The sequence below is a fragment of the Dasypus novemcinctus genome, chromosome 29 (genome assembly GCF_030445035.2).
Source record: "Dasypus novemcinctus isolate mDasNov1 chromosome 29, mDasNov1.1.hap2, whole genome shotgun sequence".
Classification (NCBI taxonomy): Eukaryota; Metazoa; Chordata; class Mammalia; order Cingulata; family Dasypodidae; genus Dasypus; species Dasypus novemcinctus.
In genome coordinates, this window is record NC_080701.1 from 10,026,157 (window position 1) to 10,051,194 (window position 25,038).

At 45.0% G+C, this 25,038-nt stretch overlaps 1 protein-coding gene across 9 annotated transcripts in view; it reads right to left on the bottom strand.

Annotated features, from left to right (window-relative positions):
- Positions 1-518: 518 nt before the first annotated feature.
- TRMT9B (tRNA methyltransferase 9B (putative)) overlaps positions 519-25,038 on the bottom strand; it is an 83,012-nt gene continuing 58,492 nt past the window's right edge. For 8 of the 9 annotated variants that reach the window (XM_004476247.4, XM_004476253.4, XM_004476252.4 and 5 more), the window contains 3 exons: positions 22,249-22,403; positions 16,285-16,458; positions 519-8,550 (listed from right to left, as the gene is read on the bottom strand). In XM_004476247.4, the coding sequence (XP_004476304.2) occupies positions 7,520-8,550; positions 16,285-16,458; positions 22,249-22,402 (1,359 nt within the window). In that variant the 5' untranslated portion in view covers position 22,403 and the 3' untranslated portion in view covers positions 519-7,519. Of the gene's footprint in view, positions 8,551-16,284; positions 16,459-16,700; positions 16,860-22,248; positions 22,404-25,038 lie in introns of all 9 variants that reach the window. The other variant, XM_071212626.1, reaches the window with a different exon arrangement.

The window sequence follows — 25,038 nt, forward strand, 5'->3', positions numbered from 1 at the left end:
CTGGGCGGCTCTCCTCACGGGCGCACTCCTTGCACGTGGGGCTCCCCTACGCGGGGGACACCCTTGCGTGGCACGGCACTCCTTGCGCGCATCAGCACTGCGCATGGGCCAGCTCCACATGGGTCAAGGAGGCCCGGGGTTTGAACCGCGGACCTCCCATATGGTAGACGGACGCCCTAACCACTGGGCCAAAGTCCGTTTCCCACGTTTCATGCTTTTATCATTAGCACTTTTCGTTTCGTCTCTCAAGCAGGCACTCTGGGAGATGGAGTAGCTCTTACATCACAGGGAATGGGGGTGCAGGTAAAGTGCCACCCTGCTGCCAGATGCCCCGCCAAGCTGTGTTAGGGTCACAGCAGTGCTGGGCACCCCCATCCCCTTTCTTCGACTCCTGGCGCTGGTGATGATTTGACGACCCGCAGGGGAGCAGGTGAGAGGAGGAGCCCGTGGGCCTACTTCCCCAGCACCGTGGAAGAGAATCTTCTTTCAACATCAGTACCAGATTTTCACACACCCAGTTGTGGGTAGTCTAATACATCTTTATTGATCTTAAAATATATCTTTTCCAGTCAGTAACATTCCTTTATTAACCCACTACAGAATCTAGTATTAAATGCTTAACTTGGCTTCTTTTAGACAGAGATATTAGTATTCAAATACAAACTTACCCCATAGTTTGGAATTCTGAGCACTGGCTGTCAGGAGATAAGAACACATGTCCCATCACGCTCAGAATGGAGATGCAAGGCAAGATTCTATCCAGTAACACTTAAATTAAGTACTTTGATATGTAACTTAGACTCTAATACATTTCATAAGCATACAAATTATGCGTTTTTAAATAACACTACAAAAAGATCCTGACCATCATCGTTAATACAAATAAAGTATCTTCAAATTATTACAACAGTCCAGATATTTTACATCAATTTGTGCTTTTTAAAACTATTGCTAGGTTCCTCTGGGAAGAGCTAAAGTAACTTTCCCTTGTAGAAATAAAGAGTCTTTGCACTTTTGATACATGTAGCCCACGTGTCAACAACACCAGAAGAGGCACAATAACATCTAACAATTATCTTTAAATTTCCCTGAAACAAAAATTCTCAACAAAATACACTTCCATAGCAGTTACTTACTTAACATTTTCACTAGACTTTTCCTTGGTCACTACCGACAGCAAACGCTAGCTATTTACATACGTAGAGACACATTTAAGAGAGCATCCGATTCTAAAGAAAATGGGATGGCTTTCACATACATATTTAAAGTGTCCCAGAAATTTCCTGTGGGTCCACGTCAGTGAGTCGTAAGTATTGCTTCTGGTCTGTGTAAATAGTGACAAAGCTAGCCTTTACTAATGGGTCTCTCCGCTACCTAACTTAATAGAAAATCTAATGGAAGTGGTATGATTAGCTCACCAGAGAAACGTCTGTCATTCAATCACATTCCCTGCTGAGTGAACATAACTGTAACTGAAACTCTTTCAGGGAATTCAGGATTCAGTTACACTGGCTGCAGATTAACTGCAGTTACCACAGTCTTTTTCTCTGTGGAAGTAATAGCCAGAGAAAAAGAAATCTTCCATGTGGAGAAAGCATGTGGTTCCATGTGGTTGAATTAAAAATGAATTGGGTTGGGGTAAATTTTTCCCCAGCCCTAATGGAAGGAAGGCCAAAATACGTATTGCTTTACTAGGGGGGATCCAACGTGAAAATGGCCTCTCACAAGCGGTCCAGCAGCCTGTCAACTAGATTATGTGACAGCACCAATTCCTGCCTGATAATGTGATTACTCGGGCACAGTTGGGAAAGACCTGCCAGAGGGGATGGTACGTGCGCTGTGACTGAAATGATTCCCATTCCCATTAATAGGTCACACCCTGTGGGACCCCTGGCGCATCAAATATAGGACAATTCACAGCATTTTCTCTTCGGTCAGCTCTTTTAGATTCCTGTACTTTTGCTCTCCAGGCCACAAGCTTTCTTTTGGCATATAAACTCAATCCTTGTTTGGTGAGACTCCTTTATAAAGGAGTAGATAACTGAGACTGCAAATATGGGGCTTATAATTTCAAACCAACAGTCATCATTGGGATTTACGATTGGGATGAGAGGAACTGAGGATTCTTTTTGGGTTCTTCTGTAATATGCTCACACTCCCAGGGCTTTTCCATCTGTTGGATGGGTGTGTGGTAACACTTACCTCACATGCCCCTTGATGAAACAAAACCTGTTTATGCATTTTTCTTTGGAGAAGGATTACACTTGGGATATTTTAAAAATCCAAGTATATATCTAGGTGATGTGATAATTACCTGCCATTATGTAATTTCTAATGAAAGCCTTGCTTAAAATAGCAGCTTGCAGGACACACACACGCAATTAAGATGATCTGCAGGAGAGGAAGCCGAAAAAGAATTGAAAATCAAGTCAGGAAGGCCTGCATGTCCTGCTAAGGAGTTTGTATTTTCTTCTCCAGGACACAGGATTTTCTGAAATATGTTCCACAGAAAACATATTTGTGCTAGAGGATGTGAATATTTCTAGGACAAGTCAGGTAGAGTAAGTGCAGGCTTACTTTAGGGTAGACATTCAATATGCTGATAGGCATTGTGATTCTCCAAGAGGTGGTTGTATATATTGCGTTTTTCAAACTAAACAACATAGGGACACCACAAATATAAAACATGTCCCTCCAGCCTGGCCCTTTAAGGTCAGTGAATTCGGGTAATTTGTGCACCATCGACACATTCAATATTCATTGCCTTATACTGTACATGTTTGGCACAGAGCCGGGCTCAGGAAACGAAGGGAATGAATGGAATATCTGAATGGACCTCAGTGTTCTCACCTGTGAAATGGGACACCAAGAATACAATTTTTAGAGAATTGAGGAGTTGGAGGAGAATGAACAAAGAGCACATTGTGACCCAGAGCTACATACTTTTTCAAACCCAATGAACTTATAAATGAAAATATAAACGACGAGGGGGTGCTATGTAAGGGATTACTAGCGAGTCCTTGTCTACCTGTGGAATCGCCGCCTAACCTTGCAAAGCTCCTCCGTAAAGGGGATGAGCCCGCTCACCCTGAAAGGCTGTGACACCTGCCTACTGCACCCCGTGGCAGGGAGCATGTGGCGTGAAGAGGGTGGGCTTACATACGGGATCAAAGGCCCCTCTCAATTAGAGGTGGAGCGGGCATCACCATCCCAGAATGCTCAGGCGTGGGGAATGAAATACGAACTGGAGTGGACTTACTGGCATGCCGCTACAGACTAATTGTGACTCCAGCCATGGAAGAAATTGTATCACTGATGCGGAGACAGTGGTCACTGGACGTGCTGAGGGCAGGGAGAGGGAGGAAGAGGTGTGATGTGGGGGCATTTTCAGGACTTGGAAATTTCCTGAACGACATTGCCATGACAGATACAGGCCATTATATATCCTGCCATAACCTACAGAATTAGGTGGGCGAGAGGGTAAACTATCATGTAAACTATAATCCACGCTTAGTGGCAGTGCTCCAAAATGTGTTCATCAATTGCAATGAATGCACCACACTAATGAAAGAAGTTGCTGCTGTGGGGAAAAGGGGGATGGAGTGGGGAGTGGGGCATATGGGAATCCCTTTTATTTTCTTATGTAACATTTTATGTAATCTAAGTATATTTTAAAAATAAATAAAAAATATTAAGGAAAAAAAGAGCGTGGGCTTGGAACCAGCTCAGCCCTGCTCCTTGCTCCATGTGTGATCCTGGGCAATTTAATTTCTTTCTGCAAAATAGGGACAATAATTAATCTCACCCCAGAGGGCTGCAGTAAGGATTACAAATAATAGTGTTCGCTATTAAGGAAAGTTAGTTGCTATTGTTATGATTTTACATCTTTTATATATTAAGAGAGAGAAGCTCAGGTGTGCCCTAATTTGCTCCTCCTTGACTACAGCTGTTTAGCCAGTGATTAGCTCCCATTTTTCCTGCCTCCCACTGGGCAGCACTGGGCACTCACACAGTGCTTTTTAGAAGTATCCTCCCCCCAGCAAGTTCAACAAACATGGGCTAGACCCCCTGTTCTCCACATTTACATACTTAAAAAAAATCCACCAGTGCTTATTCTTTTTGTGGCATTAATATGCAAGTACATTAGTGTTTCTAGCCATTTTCTCTCTGGATTATCTCTAATGTTTGCCCATTCAGTTGATGGTCAGTTAAATGGAGAGGAATGCTTGACCTCTAGAAGTTGGAAGGAAATGGAAGGGCCAACCTAGAAACAAGAATGATGCACTGTTCTGAACAGGGATGTGTGATAGGAAGTGAGGACCGAGCCAATACGATATCCCAAGAGAGTTGTGCAGATGGTTTGCTCGTTACCATGACATGCTGAGGTCATTTCATAACTATAGCAACAATTTTAAAAATAGCAATTTAAATAGGTCACTTGCACACCCACTGGGAGGTCATTTTGAATTGCATTCTTTGCAAAGTTAATGCGCTTTCCCCAAATCATCTCGCTGTCCACATGGAATTCCTCAAATGGCCCTGTGAGGCATTGATGTGCCAGGGGAGGTTGAGGGACCCTCAAGGCACCCCCCCCCCGGCCTTCCTCTCCACTTCCGGTAGTGGACCCTCCAATGATGATAGCAAATACGGAGAAGGCACCCCAAAGACCCTGCTTGATCCAGGAATAACGATGGAGCCCAAGTTCTAACATCACTTAAGAAAGATCAGTAAATTCTATGACCACGCAAGGTGGTTGACTGAATGCTCACAAGTAACCCGTGTAGGTTTACAATCCCTTATGACTGGTGCTCCTTTTAGAACACCAGCCTAAAGATGGACATGATTTTAAATATCAGGGTTTTTATACTGGTTTTGCTCTTCCATAGCTTTTTTTAAATCGAAAGGCAGAAGTTAATTTTCAGGGTGTTTTTCACATCCATACACCTTCAGAGAGGCTATCAAGCACAGAGTTAAATATTTGCGTACAAAATACCACCTGTGGGCATAGAATCTTGAGCTCAGCAGATAAAGAACTAAAGTCTGTATTATTGGTGATGTTGTATCTACAGTCCTGCAAAGTTATATTTTTCTCCCAAGAAGTATTCCAGAAAACCTTTTTTTATGCACAGTGGGGTACATGTGTGTTTAAGAGGTTGCTCTCACAATCCAGCTCAAAAGCTATTTTTTTCCCCAAAGATTTATTTATTCCCGCCCCCCTCACCCCCCGTTGTCTGCTCTCTGTGTCCATTCGCTGCGTGTTCTTCTGTGTCTCCTTGTCTTCTCATTAGGCAGCTCCAGGAAGCGATTCTGGGACCTTCCAGAGTGGCAGAGAGGCGATTACTCTCTTGTGCCACCTCAGCTCCCTTTTCTGCTACAGCTCTTATTGTCTCTCCTCTGTGTTTCTTGTTGTGTCATCCTGCTGTGCCAGCTCTCTGCGTGGGCAGGCACTCCATGTGGGCCAGCTTGCCTTCACCAGGAGGCCCTGGGCATCGAACCCTAGACCCCCTGTATGGTAGACAGGAGCCCAATTGCTTGAGCCACATCTGTTTCCCTCAAAAGCTTTTACAGCACAGCCTTATAAACTGAATCTATGTACCGACCTTTACATAGTAGGCTACCACCAGAAAGAGAGGACTCCAAATGCAGGTTTCCGGCAGCAAGGCTGGGCTTAAAGATACATGTGACACTGACCTGCGGGGGTGGGGGAGGTAGGGGGTAGGGAGGCGGAGGGAGGAGCGGGGAGCCGACCCAAAAAGGCCACAAACCCTTAGTGTAAGAGCATTTCCTACTACGACAATCTCTCCCTTCCACCAAGAAAATCACTTCCACTCCAGGTTGAATGTTCTAATTTAAGAAATGGAAGACACACTAAATTAATTTTTAATTTATATTCCACATCCATGTCATTTCTCATTGTTCCTCTAATGCACTGAATAATACCAATCACAGCTACCATTTCCACTAGATAACCCCTTCAACTGAAACGGTGATGACGCGATCTTCTTTTGAAACCCAAAGAGAATTAAAAACGGCAATATTTTTCAGATACACATTTAAAATAATCTTGTACGTGGCTGTGAAAGTAGCATCATTATTTTATATTTGCGCACAATCACTGAAGGGGAAAAAACACGCAGATGAAATCCTTTACGATTTCTGTTAATTTTAGTGGAAAAGTAAAACAAGACTTGGGCTTCCACCCAGGATTACAGTGGTCTGGAAAGTAGAAAGGCTTTTGTAAAATGTGAATTTTCTCCGTATTAAAGCTACTGGAGACCATCTTCCTGGGCCAGTGTCTTCTGCCCCCAGTTCTCTAATCCATCCTAATAATACCTGTACTTCAGGACCAGGACACAGCTGTAAACGGGCCCACCGTGAAACCTAAGCAGATGCTGTGACCATGCGATGCCCGACCTATTCATTCGTCGATTAGGGAGCCGAAATTCAACCTCGAAGTGACAGGAGTTGATTCTGCCTAAATCCCTAACACAATATGGTTGCTTTCCATGTATTATTTTAAAACGCACAGCAAACCCATTCGTCCTTAGGCGAAGGCCAAATCCTGGACCTTCATAATCTGTCCTCAGAGCCCAAATCAGCCAGTGCCTCCGCCAGGTTCTCATTTCTTAAGTATCCGTTTAATTCACAAGGAAACCATCACTCCAGATGAAAATGCCTCATGAGTCCATCTTGGCCTTACCTTCACCGGATAGTCATGCTTTTAATAAGGTTGTAAAAATCCCCATTTGGATACTTGCAACAACTCCTAGTACCTGCTGCTCCTCTCCCCACTTGCTGCCTTCTCAGGGGAGGAGCACCTGCTTCTCCAGTACCAGGTCCCTGGCTCAATCCCTGGTACCTTCTAAAAATAAACTCTTCTGAGCAGCGATGAAAACCTTATAGTTTACTAATCTTGAAGCACGGATGCTGGTTACACCAAAAAGTCCTTGCAACCCTTCTTGGATTATTGCCTCTTATTGTCTTTTTCTAGACTCTCACTTTTCTGAAGCCAAGTCTTGGCAACAAAGGAATTTATCACCTGGTTCTATTAGCATCTGTGCAATGGAACAGGTTTACCTGTAATCTTGCACAGAGATCTAAATGATACTGGAGGAGCAGAAATTATACCTTTACTTTATAAAAATGCTGTTTTTTAAATGTATATTTAGGAACAGAATCTTTTAAAGTCAATGTCTATATAATAATGAAAACAACATATTCTTACAAGAACTTCATCTTTCCAGGGGAAAAAAATCGAAACCCTACGAAAATATCTTATATTGCTTCTTCAGATCTATTGTATTAATATTTAACCACAAATACCCTTTATCTAATAATGCTTTAGGTGTCGGGCGCTGTGCTTACCCAAAGATTAAAAAGATGATCTTTTCATAGTTGCTACAGACCAAAATAAATGGTTTAAAAAGTAATAAAACTGGGTGCAAATCTGAGTAACCGTAACAAACCAGGTGAAGAAAACAGCATTCATCTTTAGGAGAAGTTGTCTAAAAGGACCCAATCAATCAAAATTTTCCTTTTTCTCTGCAATAATACACCAGTTGCCATGATCATTTCCAGAGCTCAGAATATGGAGCTCGGACACGTTCTCCTGCAGGAGGCCGGAGAGCTCTCCTTCTCGAAATACGTGGTAGTAGCGCATGAAGGCTCTGGAATCCAAATTGACCGCCTCTTGTCCTTCCACGGAAATTGGGTCATCTGGGATGGAATCTGTGGATTCCACTGCAGAAAGCCGTCTCAATATTTTACTTTGAGAAGCGTTACCTTCTTCTAGGTTGCCTGCATCCATACAAGCCTCATGGGTGCTGGCGCTAGCCAGAAAACAGCCGTCTCCAGTTCCCCTTATTTCTTCTTGATGGTCTCCATTTAAATGCTCCAGCGTGCCTGCTGCTCTCAGCCACTCCAAGTTTTCCGGGGAAGAAGTTTCTCCAAACACGTCTTCATCTAAATGTTGTTCTCTTGCTGATGACAGCTCTTGGGGACCTAAATCTCCACCAGAGTGTCTGGAAGGCTGCACGGAGATGGTGCTGCTGGCCCAACCTTCTTGGTTTCTCGAGGGCCTCGCTCTTTCGATTTGCTTCCTCAGAGTTGATTCATCCAAAGATCTGGAGAAAAACCAGGAACGAAATGATTTCCCCAGTGTGTTATAAAGCCCATTTTCTCCCTCGCCTTCCTTAGACAGAGTTCCACAGCAGGTGCCAGGCAGGCAGTGGTCCACGCTGTGGGCTCGCTTTGAATCGCGCCTCTCCTCACGACCAACGGGGCAGCTGCACCCAGAGCAGGGAGGCTGGTGGGGTCGGCTGGCTTCGGCTTGTCTACACTGCCGCCTTCTCCCCGACTGCCTGGGTTCTGAGAAGAGCTGGGAACAGAAGGCTCTGTTCCAGGGAACGAGCACATCTTGCTTCTCGAAGTGCCGGTGCTTTTGTTCCATCGCCCAAACATAAATCATCAGCTGGCCGCCAGGAACCAAGATCCTGGCCATTTCTTTTATTGCTCTGATTCTTCTTTGTTTTGTAGAAAAATGATGTATGACTGAAAAAGAAGAAACCAGACCTCAATGCATATATACACCTGCAGACACGTACATTTATATACTACTAGTGTTTTCTGTGTAACAGTGATGACATTTTATCATCTAGTGAAATTCTCCTTATTTCCTAGACAGCAGGGCAGATGGTAGAAATAGCACATAATTTTTAAATTTTAAGACAGACAATTTTTAGCTTTGGCTTCTTTACTGTTAGGTGATCTTGGGCAAGTCAGATAATTTCTATAGATTTTAAGTTTCTTCATCTATAAATAAAAAGTCTAGAATAAATAATCTGTGAGATCTCTTCCAGGTCCAAAATCCAATGACTTCTGTTAACCAGAAGGATGACCAACATGAAATAATTTTTAAAGAGACTGCTAAGTTAGATAAGTGTTCCCAGGCAGAATTTTACACAGCAATTAATTTTTTTAATGAAAAGTTGGTACTTTTAAAGCACCAAGAGGTTAACACTAATCGGTGTTAATAAAATTAATAATGCAAATAGATATAAAGTTTTTTCTGTTTAGATGATGCAAAGATAATCCAGCCCAACACAAATGCAAATAATTGTTTGTGAGAAAGAAAATTAATATAATACAAAATGGTTGTGCATATAGATATATATATTTTTAAAGATTTAAAAAAAATTGATTCCTTCCCCCCATTCCTCCTGCTGTCTGCTCTCTGTGTCCATTTGCTGTGTGTTCTTCTGTGTCTGCTTGTATTCTCATTAGGTGGCTTTAGGAACTGATCCTGGGATCTTCTAGAGTGGTAGAGAGGCGATTACTCTCTTGTGCCACCTCATCTCCATGTTCTGCTACATCTTCTTATTTTCTCTCCTCTGTTGTCTCGTTGTATCATCTTGATGGGCCAGCTCTCTGGGTCGGCTGGCACTCCTGTGCAAGGTGGCTTTCCCATTCGGGGTGGCATTCCCATGTAGGGTGGCACTCCGCGTGGGCCAGCTCACCACGTGGGCCAGCTCGCCTTCACCAGGAGGCCCTGGGCATCGAACCCTGGACCTCCTATATAGTAGGCGGTGGCCCAATTGGTTGAGCTACATCCATTTCCCTGTACATATTTTTCAAATTGTCGTGTTACTGCCAATACTTATAAAGTCAAAGACAAAGTGAGACTCAAGCAGAACTGACTTTATCTAGTCTTCAGGGTGTTTATTAAGCATATTTTTATCCAACAATATATAGAAAGTGCTAGTCTGTAAGCTTCTGGAAGAGTTGGATCACAGTACTGTGTCAAGAAGGAACATCAGCTTATTTTTCCACACACAGGCCCACCACAAATCTCCAGTAGGACATTAGGCTCGAGCAAAACCTGGATGCTGCCTCTTGGTCACCAGGAGTGAGGGAAGAGGTAGAAGGTGGAACAGTTCCTCCAGCCCCCCCACCCCCATAAGGGAGCTGTTAGTAGTAGCTTTAGGCAAATTTCCCTGCCACAGAGAGCTATTAAATAGCTAAAAGGAGCTTACTGAAGGGATAAAACTGTCCTAGGCAGCTGGTCAACAGGTGCAGCTGCTGCTGCTACCAAACACAGGATTTCATTGCCGTCAGGCGCAGACAAACCCGGGGAATTTTTACTCTACCATGCACCAGTGGAAGAAGGCTAGAGGTAGAAGGTAGATGTGATGTGGGTTGAAGAACCGGACGCCAGCGTATTTCGTCCTAGATGTGGCCTTCACTGGCCTGTGACAACCGGCCAGTCACTTCAGCTCTCCAGGTCTCAGACTTTTTTTTTTTAATCTACGCCCCCTCTTGCGACTTGCCTGCTGTCTACTCTCTGTGTCTGTTCGCTGTGCACTCTTCTGCATTGTTGCTTGTCTCGCTTCTTGCTGCGCCACCTTGCGGAGTCGGCTATCTGCCATGCTTGTGGGCCAGGCGGCACTCTGTACTGCCCGGGCCAGCGGCCCTTCGCGGCGGACAGGTGAGCCTGCCTTCACAAGGAGGCCCCGGGACGCGAACCCAGGGCCTCCCATATGATAGCCGGGAGCCCAACTGAGTGAGCCACAGCCGCTTCCCCCTCAGAATTTATTTTAAAGAGCCCTTTATAATGGTTGATTTGAAAGCATTCATTTCATCTCCAGAGGCAGGGTCCTGTCCACGGAGGCAAAAGGTGGGAAAACAGAGAGATGCAACACATCCCAGTGCTCAGGCCAGTCCCTGTCTCCAAAGGCCATCAACAGCTCCATGACCTGAACCTGATTCTCCTTAGACCTTTGTATGAATGTGTTTTCTAAATACTCACTTTTGGGGAAGCGGACTTGGCCCAGTGGTTAGGGTGTCCGCCTACCACATGGGAGGTCTGCGGTTCAAACCCCGGGCCTCCTTGACCTGTGTGGAGCTGGCCCATGCGCAGTGCTGACGCATGCAAGGAGTGCCATCCCATGCAGAGGTGTCCCCCGCATATGGGAGCCCCACGCGCAAAGAGTATGCCCGGTAAGGAGAGCCGCCCAGCGTGAAAGAAAGTGCAGCCTGCCCAGGAATGGCGCCACACACATGGAGAGCTGATACAGCAAGATGATGCAACAAAAAGAAACAGATTCCCGTGCCGCTGACAACAGCAGAAGCAGACAAAGAAGACGCAGCAAATAGACACAGAGAACAGACAACTGGGGCAGGGGGTGGGGGGAAGGGGAAAGAAACAATTAAAAAAAAATAATCTTTAAAAATAAATAAATAAATAAATACTCACTTTTGGGGATCATGAAAGGAAAGTAAACCCCGCCATTAAAGCAGCAGTATTTTAACACAACAGTTTCTTTTCAGTGAACTCACAGGTCTCCAAAATTTGAGGATTCTATTGGGCTTCCAAAGTTTTTGTTTTTGTTTTTCTTTTAAGGAAGAAAGTTTTATATTCATTTATTTATTAAATGTTTATTATATGTTACTCCATCCCTAATCAATTAAAATACCATAATTCTACTCAGGAAATATCTGAATTTCTTTTATTATTATAGTTATATTTAACAGTTAATAAGTGACAACTTTAAAACCAAATGTCTTTGCAAAAGAAAATAGTTTCTTCATTACAAATGATATGTATTATACTTATATATACTTACATGTTCTGTTAAGAAATATTGTAAATGTAACTGTTAAAGGACTTAAGGCTATATTTCAATGAATTGTCAATGTCAGGAAACCATGTTGAATTTTTTTTTTAAGATTTACTTTTTATTTATTTCTCTCCCCTTCCCCTCCCCCCCCATTGTCTGCTCTCTGTGTCCATTCGCTGTGTGTTCTTCTGTGTCTGCTTGCATTCTTGTCAGCAGCACCGGGAATCTGTGTCTTGTTTTGTTGTGTCAGCTCTCCATGTGTGCGGTGTCTGTCCTGGACAGGCTGCACTTCCTTTCGTGCTGGGTGGCTCTCCTTATGGGGCGCACTCCTTGTGCGTGGGGCTCCCCTACGTGGGAGACACCCCTGTGTGGCATGGCACTCCTTGCGCACATCAGCACTATGCGTGGGTCAGCTCATCATACAAGTCAGGAGGCCCGGGGTTTGAACCCTGGACCTCCCATGTGGTAGGCCGACTCCCTACCCGTTGGGCCAAATCTGCTTCCCTTGAATTTTTAAAGGACAAAAAAAATCCCCATTTGTTTAGAAATTATAATCCCTACTTAAGGAAGTGGAATTGGCCCAGTGGTTAGGGCGTCAGCCCACCACATGGGAGGCCCAACGTTCAAACCCCTGGGCCTCCTTGACCCGTGTGGAGCTGGCCCACGTGCAGTGCTGATATACACAAGGAGTGCCGTGCCACGCAGGGGTGTCCCCCACGTAGGGGAGCCCCACGTGCAAGGAGTGCGCCCTGTATGGAGAACTGTCCAGCTCAAAAGAGCTGGACACACATGGAGAGCTAACGCAGCAAGATGACGCAACAAAAAGAAACACATATTCCTGGTGTCGCTGATAAGGATAGAATTGATCACAGAAGAACACACAGTGAATGGACAGAGAGAGCAGACAACCACGGGGGAAACTGAGAGGGAAAAAACCTCCCTGCTTAAAGGCAAAATATAATTCAATGTATATATCCTATAGCAATGTTTTCTTGTTGAGAGCCTAGAAAATAAATAGCTTGAATTCAAATTATTGGATTCCAAACCCAGATGGGAATTTACACAAAATCATCTTTAAAGTCCTTTTATACCTTGACATTTTATGTGTTGTTGAACTATTCAAGTATCTAGTCTCTGTGACTATCAACCTGTCCAGTCAGAGTCTATGGGTTTAGAATAAAGCTGGGTTTCTCAACCTCAGCTCTTTTGTCATTTTGGGCTAGGAAATTCTTTGCTGTGATAATTCTTCGTGTTAGCACCTTCTTACCCAGCTGTGACTACCAAAAATGTCTTCAGACCCCTGGCATAATAAAGCACAGAGTTGACAGACACTATTTTAATATACTGCCAAACCATCCTAGAATTTTTGCCAGACTATTCTAAAAGTAAGTAGAAAGAGTGTTTTTTTTTCTTTCCAATCAGTCAACATAGGGAATGTGTGGTTAGGTCTGATGCTTACCTGTCACATTGTTATTAAGAGAAATGGACAAGCCCACAATATCTTTCCTTGTGTTAGGATAGACGGGCCATGCCAACGCCTAGAATTCTAAATAGGGAAGTAAGTGTAGGTGGGCAGAGGGTAGTCTATTGAAATCTCCCATAATGTAGTTCAAATGAGAAACCTACCTGATAATCTCATCACGTTAATTTATAGGTACAGTTCCTAAAAATGCGTGTTGTTTTTTTTAAAGATTTATTTATTTATTTTATTTCTCTCCCCTTTCCCTCTCTCTCTGCCCCCCCCCCCTGCCAGTTGTCTGTTCTCTGTGTCCATTTGCTGCACGTTCTTTGTCTGCTTCTGTTGTCAGCGGCTCGGGAATCTGTGTTTCTTTTTGTTGCGTCATCTTGCTGCATCAGCTCTGTGTGTGTGTGGTGCCATTCCTGGGCAGGCTGCACTTTCTTTCGCGCTGGGCGGCTCTCCTTATGGGGTGCACTCCTTGCGTATGGGGCTCCCCTACATGGAGACACCCCTGCGTGGCAGGGCACTCCTTGCGCGCATCAGCACTGCGCATGGGCCAGCTCCACACGCGTCAAGGAGGCCCAGGGTTTGAACCGGGGACCTCCCATGTGGTAGACGGATGCCCTAACCACTGGGCCAAGTCCGCTTCCCTGTTTTTTTTTTTTTTAAGAGGCACCAGGGATCAAACCAGGGATCTCCTTCATGGGAAACAGGCGCTCAACCACTCGAGCTGCACCTGCTCCCGCATGCTGTTTTTTCATTTGAAAATGAGAGGATGGTCCCCTGCTCTGCCCCCTCTCCTGCGGGCAAGGCACGAGGCAGCAGCTGACGCCGGGAAGGCCCTAACTACAGGCGCTTCCCAGAAATAGGAAGGGGGGCCCCCAGCACAGGCCCCGACAGCAGCCCCCGGGCGCAGGGGGCCTTGGGGACCCTAGAGTGAATGTCCACAGAAGGGCGGCAGAGGACGCACTTGCCTGGCCTCCCTCCGATTGCTGGTTCTTCAGGGAGCCTGAGCGAACGGACATGCCTCTAAGGGCCCGCGGCTCTGAGCAGTGCTGCCGTTCAGGAGGACTCCCTCCACTCAGTGCCTGCAACCAGCGTGGACCGGGCAGCCCAAGCTGCGAGGAGGTGGGGGCAGAGCGCAGGCTCCCCTGGCAACCCCCTCCTGCCCGTCCCGCCTCGTCTGGGGTGACGGGATCGGGGCCGGCACGGCCCTTCTCTGCAGAGGTTCAGCCCTCGCCTAACACCGAACAAATCCATCTCCCGCCTATTTCAGGAGACGAGGACCCCGTCTTATTCGGCAATGTTGTTGCACAGAGCAGTCCGTTTTTTAAAGGGTCACCTAATATAATAAAGCTTGCTGCTTTCAAACAGATTTAATCTTTTTAAAAAGTGTATTAGAGCAGATCATTTGCCTTGCCAAAGATTTTTCAGTTTGCAAAAGAACTTCCCATAGCGTCCCCTTAAAAAGCAAGTTTCCCTAGCATATTCTAGGTTGCAGAAATACACATATCAGGCAAAATGGGCCTTCCTGGTGTATATTTCAGGCATGGATTTTTCTTTTTAAGGTTTATTTTATTCACTTATTTCTCCCCACCCCTCACTGTTTGTGCTCGCTGTCTGTTTCTCTGTGCCCATTTGTTGTCCTCTGTGCCTGCTTGTCTTCTCTTTAGGAGGCACCAGGAACTGAACCTAGGATCTCCCATGTGGGAGAGAGACACTCAATCGCCTGAGCCACTTCCATGCCCCACTTTGTTGTGTCTCTCATTGTGTTTCCTCTTTGTGTCTCCTTGTTGCATCATCTTGTTGTATCAGTTCACCGGGCCAGCCCATCACACCAGTCCATTGGGTCAACTCACTGTCTTGCTCTCTAGGAGGCACTGGGAACTGAACTGAGGACCTTGCATGTGGTAGGCAGGTGCCCAAATGCTTGAGCCACATCCACTCCCCTGAATTTTTTTAAAAAAATTATAAAATTGGTTTACTTTAAAAATGATTCAAGAATACCCAGTTAAGGGAAACGGACTTTGGCCCAGTGGTTAGGGCGTCTGTCTACCATATGGGAGGTCCGCGGTTCAAACCCCGGGCCTCCTTGACCCGTGTGGAGCTGGCCATGTGCAGTGCTGATGCGCGCAAGGAGTGCCGTGCCACACAGGGGTGTCCCCCGCGTGCGGGAGCCCCCACGCGCAAGGAGTGCGCCCGTGAGGAGAGCCGCCCAGCGTGAAAAGAAAGAGCAGCCTGCCCAGGAATGGCGCCGCCCACACTTCCCGTGCCGCTGACGACAACAGAAGCGGACAAAGAAACAAAAGCAGACAAAGAAACAAGACGCAGCAAATAGACACCAAGAACAGACAACCAGGGGAGGGGGGGAAACTAAATAAATAAATAAATCTTTAAAAAAAAAAAAAGAATACCCAGTTAAAGTCTTATTCCAATGATACACAACACAACCTCAAAGCAGTTAGACACTTCTACATTAGGAACAAGGACATAAAACAAGAAAGGCCACATCAAGGCTGTGATAAACTCAGAAGGAGAAAGGACTCTCGGGGTCTCCCTCAGGTCAGTGTGGAGGGGGTGTAGATCTAAGTGCTGTGTCAGGTAGCACAGCACTCAGGCCTGCGTCTGCTGTGGCTTGTCATTTTGGGTATGTGTGCTGCATTTGGCATACTTGGGAGAATGTGAGGAACACATTTCCTAGGCTCATAAACAATCTCTGGCAGTAAGACAGCAGGGTGGCATTGTACAAACAACCCGCTATGGCGCCAGGTGGGCCAGTCTGGGTGCCGTGGTCTCGAGTGTCACTCATTACTAGAAGGCGCTCTGTGGCCCAACAAAGGTAACATGGCGCCAGAAAATTGGCTTCACCTTGGAAAAACCTGGCTTCATGTCAATGTCGCAAAGTACTGTTGTCAACAAGAAACGTACCTCTAACGCTTTCTTACTCCTAAGTAAAAGAAATCAGAATGAATCATCCAAACGATGATCCTACCAGTGGGCAGGTTTAACCAGCTGACACCATCCGTGTGCCATCAGCGCACTTGGGATGAGTCAACTCTTTCAACCCACTGAAAGGTTCCGGAAGGTTGGGCACAATGAGGCACATCGCCCTGTCTACGCAGAATGGATGTCAAACGGGGGGGGAGGTGGCCTCCCCCACGCGACATCCTCCTCCTGGCGAAGAGTGAGCGCGTGGCCGGGCGGCCCTACCTCCGATGGAGATGATGGCATCGAAACCCCGATCCCGGAAGGGGAGATGCAGGTTGTCACACACCAGGACCTCGCAGCCCCTCTCCCGGGCGATCTCCACCAACGGCCCACAGTAGTCGCAGCCCAGGGTGTGGACCTGGCTGTTCACGTTGAGATACTTCCCAGTGCCACATCCTGTAAGAGAAACACCTGTGAGACGCCACTCTTGCAGGGGAGAACGTCAGCAGCTCGTCTTATAAACGGACTGTACATCCCTCTATATCACCTAACCAGGACAGAACGCAACGTGGTGTGAAGACATTCACACGCGCCAAAGAAAAGCCTGCGGAGAACGCCTAGAGACTTCCACAGGGAAGGGAAGAGGGAAATCACAGAACATTTCAGGAGGTCCACAGGGCTTAGCGCATGGAACTCACTCCACATTGGCCGGTGGCAGGAAACAGTCGCTCCCTACAGTCCAGGGACAGAGCGGTCTCTACACGAGTCATCGTCAGGGATGTATTTCATTTTGAATGTACATAGGGTACGGCATTTATTCTCAAGTTTTCTCTTCAGACGTTCTTGCCACTTGCTGGCTGTGTAAATAGAATTTTTTTTTTTTTGGAGGTACCGGGGCTGGGAATTGAACCCGGGACCTCCCATGCCCCGGTACCTCCCATGTGGGAAGCAGGCACCCAACCGCTTGAGTCACATCCGCTCCCTACTTGCCGGCTGTGGAGACCAAATGAATGTCAACAAGTTCTCTACAGATGCAAACAAAATAATCTGCCCAATTAAATATGCATTTCAAGTTTTAAATTCGAAATTGAATGAAAAAGAATTTTTAACATCTTTTTATCCAATCTATTGTCAGTGCTGGGTTTTAAGTGATTTCTATGGACTTAACATGAGACTCTGACAAAGAACTAGTTTTGTCTTAAATGAACCATTTTTGGCATTCACTTTCCAGTGGCAGAGACTCAGATACCTCAGGATTTACACAGCCCAAAGACTTAGATCCATCCCATCTTACTGAGATTAATCACGAAGAAGGCACTACCATCTTGAATCAGTCTTCTATAACCTAGCACCTAGCATTAAATACTAGTACAGACATTTCCTCTAATTCCTTTCTAGATATATTTAAATATATCGATTGGCGCTTATATTTATTCCTATAGGTATTAGCTATGTGTTTTTCTGCCTGAAAAAGTATCTAGAGTTATTCAAAGATGATTAGCTTACTACTTCTGAAATACATCATGACACTTTAGTAATTCCTCCTTCTAGGTACTTTTCATAATTTATACAAGACACTCAAAATAGAGTTATGGGTCATTGGTGCCAGCTGAGACACTGGAGAGTACACGGGCAAAAAATAAGGTTTCCAATATTATCATTTCAATGTAAGTAAATGGGACCTTAGAACACTATTCCTAATTATGCATATGAGAAAAAGGATCCACTCTTTGAAGGCAATCATGGGGAAAATAGAATTCACAAAATATTTTCAAGTTGAAATTCTGTATATTTCAAAGATGATGGGCATATATTAAGGAAAATAATAATGTGAATTGGTTTGCTTTTTTATTGTAGCAGGGGACGCGTTTAGGGAAATCAAAGGGAAAATTACCCAAAGATACTAACAAAAACGGGTTCACAGACCATTAGAGCTGGCAGGCACCTGTTTAGGAAGCATCTGTAATAATGAGGGAAACTGAGGTCTTTGTAAATCTGAACAGCTCTTGGCATGTTTCAAGTGGTTCTGGAGCCCTTGATTTATTCCTTTTTCATTTCTAATGGCATTCCTTTTTAAGGGGAGCAGAGGCACTCCCAAAGATGATGCAATTATCCATTTTCTAAGGGCACACTCTGATGCTAAAGAGGGGAAGATTTTATCTTAATGAGAAAATCAAGAGAACTGCCAAGCCTGGTTGCCCCATTATCTTAAATGTTCAAAAAGTAAATCAGAACAGTTATGAGACTGCAAGCTCCAGTTCACAACAGTCATGCTCTCTTACAGAATCTCATTAAGTGATAGCCTTGCATAGTACTAAAGTGAGATTGGAAAAAAAAAAGCATTTGCAGGCTTAGGTCTCCTCCATTTTCTATCTGGCCCCAGACATGACTAAAGAAGAAAAGAGATTATTTCTTGGGTTCAGTAAACTGCTTTGGCCCGCAGTGAACATGTCTTTGTTGAAAAGAACTTATTAATTGGAATGTTCTCCGAAGTTTGAGCAAAAAACTGCATTTTTAAAAATTAGGAATTCCTTAGTAAGACTTTAGTTGCAAGAGAATTCTCTTTCCCATGGGAAATAGGAGACTATAGCCTATTTGTTTCCTACTTAATGCACATTCCTTGGGGCCAGAGGTGAGGGAATTTAGTTTATTCTGCAGGCATAGTACCTGCCACACAGCAGATGCTCTAAATTCTTATTGCCTCCAGGAGAGAATGATAATTTGAATGATCTGCCAAATTTAAATCTGACCACAGAGACTGGGAGTAAGTACCCTGGGAGTTAAGAGGTAAACTGAATTACTGTGTTCATTATCATGTACACAAATAATTAGCAATACTTTAGGACAGTTGCCTCTGACTTTAGATAAAAAGTAAATTAAGTCTTGCTTTAAAAAAGTATGGAGCTCTGGTCTTTCTCCTACTTCCTAAACTGATTCAAACAAAGATCTCAAACCACAGCACGCCATCCATGCGCCATCTAATCAACTTAAAGTTTATGGGCCCATGTCAAGAAAAGTACTGCCATAATTTCCCCGGACAGGGTATTTCCAGAGAGCACTTCGGCATTTCTGCTGTCTTGAGTTATTTTTCTTTAGGACAGGGTTCCCGCTCGCTTCATCCCTGATATCTGCCCTCAGGATACAATTTCCTTCCATGGGCTGCCTCAGCAAATCAGATGGGAGTGATAGCGCTGATAAAATTTTAGTTACCTAAAGGTTATATTATACCGTGAAAATTGTGACCTTGCCAGAAGAATTCCCATATGGGAAATTGGGACCGCATTACTTCTGGATGGCTTTCACTCTATACAAAGTTGATTCATAGTTAATTATAATGAATTATAAATTGCTATCCGAACAACCAGTCAAATTTACCACCATAACCAACAGGTGATGATTTTACCTAAGCAGAAAATCTAGAAAGAAAAAGAAAACATTTCCTTTTGGAATATCATCAGTTTTTTTCCTTTGACTAATTCTTCTGGGCATCTCTCTTTCATTTTCATCTCTTTCTCCCTTAATTTCAATTTATTTAAAAAAAATCTACTCATTTATTGAATAGTAAAAAATGTAAACATTACAAAAATTCAAAGAACAAATGGGTAAAATATATACCTGTATGATTTTATATAGAGATGTAATTGTGGATTTGCACAGATTTAAAGGTTATCTGTACCATAATTTGTAGGAGCAAAATATAGCAAATTATATATCTATCTATCTGTTAGTAAGGTTCTATTAGCATAGAACATTATGTAGCTTTTAATATTAGGCAGCTCAGTAAGTACAAAGGAAGAATGATCCCTACAATATATTATAAGCAACAAAAGGTAGGTGTATAACTATTTGTATGGCATACTACCATTTGTGTAATGAAAAAAGGGAAATACACCCATACACGTCCATCTTAGATACAAATATGATTATATTTACACAAACTCTTTCTAGACGTCTACATGAGAAGCTGGTAGCACCAGCTGCCTCTGGTGCAGGTTACAGGGTGCTGGTGGATGGAGATGAAAGGAGATTTTTCATTCTACAGCCTTTTGCACCTTTGCTACTGAAACACCTAAGTGGCTTACCTATCAAAAAATTTTAAACTATTTGTCTTCCTGCCTTTTTGAACTATTTGTTCATATTCTTTCACCCTTTTTCCTTTGGGCTGATAGTCTTTTCCATACTGATTCTGAAAAATGCCTTGTAGATTAAGAAAATTATCCATTTTTCTATCAGATGTGTGCAGATATTTTAACTTTGTTTTTGGTTATTTAATTTTGTTTATATATGTGTCCTGATTTTTTCCCTTAAAGAACTTTTAAATTTTATGTGACCAAAGTTACTGATATTTTCCTTAATTTCTAAGAATATTTTAAAATATAATCTAGTTGTCTTCTAGTCCTTTAGTGACTTCATTTTCTTATACTTAAATCTTCGCTTCCTTCTAACTTACTTTTGTGTACAGTGTGAGAATGTAGCTCTCTTATTTTATCTTCCTTTTACATGTACTGTTATAGTCCAAAAGCCATCTGCTGAATAATATATCTGTTCCTCAATCGATTTAAAAATTCTGACATTATGCTTAGATAATTGGTGGTAAGGGCTCCAAATTCACTGCTTTTTCTGCAAATAGATTATTTTTTTATGTTGACATGCTGGAGACCCTTTCTTTGTATGTGATATATCCCACACTGCATGCACTAATTTTTTTCTTTTCTCCTTTTTTTTAAAAATTAGCAACAGGTTAACAGAAAAATCATGCATAAAATACAGAGTTCCCATAAACCACCCAACTACTAATTAGTACATTGCATTAGCGAGGTACCTTTATTACAATTCATGAAAGAACACTTCTGACATTGCCGCACAACTAACAAGCCAGGAGCCCTGGGCACATGTCTGTTTTTCTTAATAGTATTTAGAGTGAATGTCAAACTAGGCAGAATTTGTAACTACAGATCAATAGCCATTATAGGTACAGTTGGCATGCAGTTAATAGAAAGCAGTTTTCATCTGGCATGCCTCAGGTGGGAATGCATGCATGTCTTTTTTATTTCATTTTTTAAAAAGATACTTAGATTATACAAATGTCATATAAAAAATATAGGGGATTCCCATATGCCCTGCTCCCCGCATGTCTCACATTTTCCCACATTGACAACATCTTTCATTAGGGAGGTACATTCGTTGCAACTGTTGAACATACTTTGGAGCATTGCCACTAAGTGGATTAAAGTTTATATTGTAGTTTACACTCTCTCCCACCCAATTCTGTATGTTATGGCAAGATATATAATGGCCTGTATCTGTCATTGCAATGTCATTCAGGACAATCTCCAAGTCCCGAAAATGCCCCTGGATTACACCCGTTTTCCTCTCTCTGCCCTCAGCTCCTCCAGTGGCCACTACCTCCACGTCAATGATAACAGTTCCTCCATTGCTAGAATCAGAGTAGAATACCAGTAAGTCTACTCTAGTGCATAGTTCATTCTCCAGTTCTGAGGATTCTGGGATGGTGATGGTAGAGGGGGCCGATGGATGGATGGGACTCTCTTGCTTGCAGTTGTAGATTCTCTCAGTTCCTTTGCATGCATGTCTTAAAATTTTAGTCCTGGCTGTGGTTTCCCACTTCTCAATTCAGAAAGATACCCAGCCAAAGTCCCTAGACAAATCAGTGGCTATGAAGATATGGTGTGCAGGTAAATTCAGGAATGTGGGATAGGTAAGGGAAAGGACCTGGGAAGTTAACTTTAGTTATAGGACTTGACTTGTGTAATCCCACAATTCTGGCTCTTCTATAGAACGCATGAGAACCACTCAAAGTGAGCCACTGGTACAAAACACTGTATTCACAAACGTGAAGTTTTCCAAGTTTCAAGTTCAGCAGTCATTTGATCTATTCCATCCTTACTGGGTCAGGTTGGGTAGGGCGGGTGCTCTGAGGCTCTGAAAAGACAGCCACTCCCTAAACGGAGCTTTAAGGAAGTTTCCTACCTGCTGACTTGCTCGGATGAATCTCTGCTAGAAAGTGAAGATTCTAGACACTGACATTCCAAGGACACATTGGAAGGACTGAAATGCCAATACTAATGAGGGATTTGTTGACGTGGGGCAGTAGGGGAGGGAAGGGAGTGGGGCATAGGGGAATCCCTTATATTTTTTATGTAACATTCATATAATCTAAAGCATCTTTGAAAAAAATAATGGGAAGGGGAAAGGCTGGGTGGGATGCGGGCACCCCCGGCTCACCTATGTCCGCCACGAGGCTGCCTGGCCGCTGCTCCTGGAGGAACTGGCGCACACGTGGCCAGGCCTTGCTCGGCAGGTCGCTGAAGCAGGGCGCGGTGCTGGCGTAGACGGCGTGCACGTGCTGCTTCTCCAGCTGGGAGGCCGCATGGTCCATCCTGGGGAAAACAGGCCGACCCGGGCAAGGCGGGTCACCATCCGCCCTGGAGACGCCGCAGGGTGCAGAGCTCCTAACCCCATGCCCAACCCTGCCAAAGCCCTGCTCTTCTTACATGGTATCAGCTGCCAAAGACGAGCAAATGGCAGAGTTGCCACCTGCTAAGTCATTTCCAGCAAAGGATGTTTGGGATGGTACTAATTATTGCAGGTTCTTGCGCAAGGTCAATTCTTCATTTTGGATGCACAGCCAACCAGATGGTCTGCTCTGGAGCGAATGGTTCTACCTGATGCTAAATCGATTGAAAATTGTTGTGATGTTGTGATGGGGAGCTCACCACTCCAATCCCATCCTAAGCCTTTAGATGCCAAACCCTTCTCCACCTCCCGCCAGCTTCTATTTTTCATAAAGGCACACATTTCCTGTCTGAGGGACTTCAACAGCCTGCAAACAGGTTTTCTGGCCCTTTGATCCCTTGCCCTCAATCATGCCATGACTTTCTCCAAAGCGTCAATCTAATTGTGTGGCTTCTTATCTTCGATTTTTCCAGCGGCATCTTCTAGCTTGGCTGAGCAAAGGCAGTCGTGGTAGGAGAGCATGCAGGGGTGCCCTTTGGGATCTGGCCTCCTGACTTCTCACCTCTTTTTTTCTAAAGATTTATTTTATTTATTTCTCTCCCCTTCCCCCCGCCCCAGTTGTCTGTTCTCTGTTTCCATTTGCTGCGTGTTCTTCTTTTTTGTCCGCTCTATTGTTGTTGTCAGCAGCATGGGAATCTGTGTTTCTTTTTGTTGCGTCATCTTGCTGTGTCAGCTCTCCGTGTGTACGGCACCATTCCTGGTCAGGCTGCACTTTCTTTTGCGCTGGGCGTCTCTCATGGGGCACACTCCTTGCACGTGGGGCTCCCCTAAGCGGGGGACACCCGTGTGTGGCACGGCACTCCTTGCGCGCATCAGCACTGTGCATGGGCCAGCTCCACACGGGTCAAGGAGGCCCGGGGTTTGAACCGCGGACCCCCCATGTGGTAGACGGACGCCCTAACCACTGGGACAAGTCCGCTTCCCTTGATATCGCCTCTTAAGGGCTACTTCTCACCAGCCTTCCCCCACATCAGATGGGCCTGAAATACCCAGTGACCCCGTTTCTCGGCCCAGGCACCTTCCCTCCCGCGGGGCCGGAACAGATGCTGTTGTTCATCCAGCTCACTCCTCCTCCTCTTCCCATCCAACGTGGATCCAGGCACCCCAGAGAGCAGTGGGAAGTCCCAGAGATCCCTGCTGCTTCCAGCTTAGTCCTTCAATTTGGCTCTGGAGGCAGGTGAGGGCGGGGTGGCCCAGGGGAGTGGCCGGGCGCTCAGGGGGTGGCTTTTGTACCAAGGGCTCTGAAAGCACTGCTGATAACTGAGGCGCCCCCCGGGACCCCCAGCGCTGCCCGCTGCCCTCCGGCCTCCCGTGCACGCCTCCGTGGGCCCCGGGGTTTCAGTGTCTGTCTCCAGCACTGGCTGGAAGCTCTGAGGCAGGGGTTTGTCTTATGGAATGCTGAACCCCCAGCACTTAGCACACGCAGAACCACAAGAAGTGAGCAAAGACACAGCCTCAGAAAGGACGGGAATTCTGCGCACCGAGGCAGCTGGGGAGGGAGAGGAAATTCTTCATCCTGGGAATGTGTGAGAAGGGAGACCCCAGGGAGTGGCCGTGGCACACGTGATAGAGTGCCCGCCTACCATATGGAGGGTCCAGGGTTCAAATCCAGGGCCTCCTGACCTGTGTGCAGCTGGCCCACGTGCTGTGCTGATGCGCACAAGGAGTGCCGTGCCAGGCAGGGGTGTCCCTCGCGTAGGGGAGCTCCACATGCAAGGAGTGCGCCCCACAAGGAGAGCTGCCCCACGTGAAAAAAAGTGCAGCCTGCCCAGGAGTGGTGCCACACACATGATGCAACAACAAAAAAAAAACAACTGATACAGTTTCCTGGTGCCACATGACAAGAATGCAAGTGGACACAGAAGAACACACAGTGAACGGACACAGAGAGCAGACAAAGGGAGAAAAGGGGAGAGAAATAAATAAAATAAATCTTAAAAAAAGAAAAAGAAGGGAGACACACCCCCCCGAGCTTGCAGGGTATGGGGAGAGAAGGGATGGTTTCTTGCAGCCTCAGTGCCCCCAGCCCACCCCCATCCTGGGATGTAGAAGAGACCCGGTTGAGACCAACATAAGGTAATAATTGTCCTCCTTTGGATTTCGACAAGTATCAGGTGGAAAGGGATTTTGATTATTATGCAAATAATCATACTCTTAGTCACCCGTTTTAGCCTTTGTTGATGAGCCTTGGCAGAAACTATTATTATTACCATTATCATCAAGTGCTTCCGTCGTTCATTCTGCATGTATTATTTGGAATACTGCAGGGAAGAGCTTACAGGACTGACGCTCAAGAAAAGAAATCAGGAATACGATGTCCTTAATCCTTATGGACCCGTGCCCACAGCCCTTGCAAAAATTCTAAGGAAACTCTAACAGAGTAATTTGTGAGATATGACAAAACTGCCACCCAAATTGAAACAGCTTATATTGCACCCTCAACCAGAATTTACAAAGTAAACATATGGCTGGCTATAACTGCCCACACACTAGGAAAAA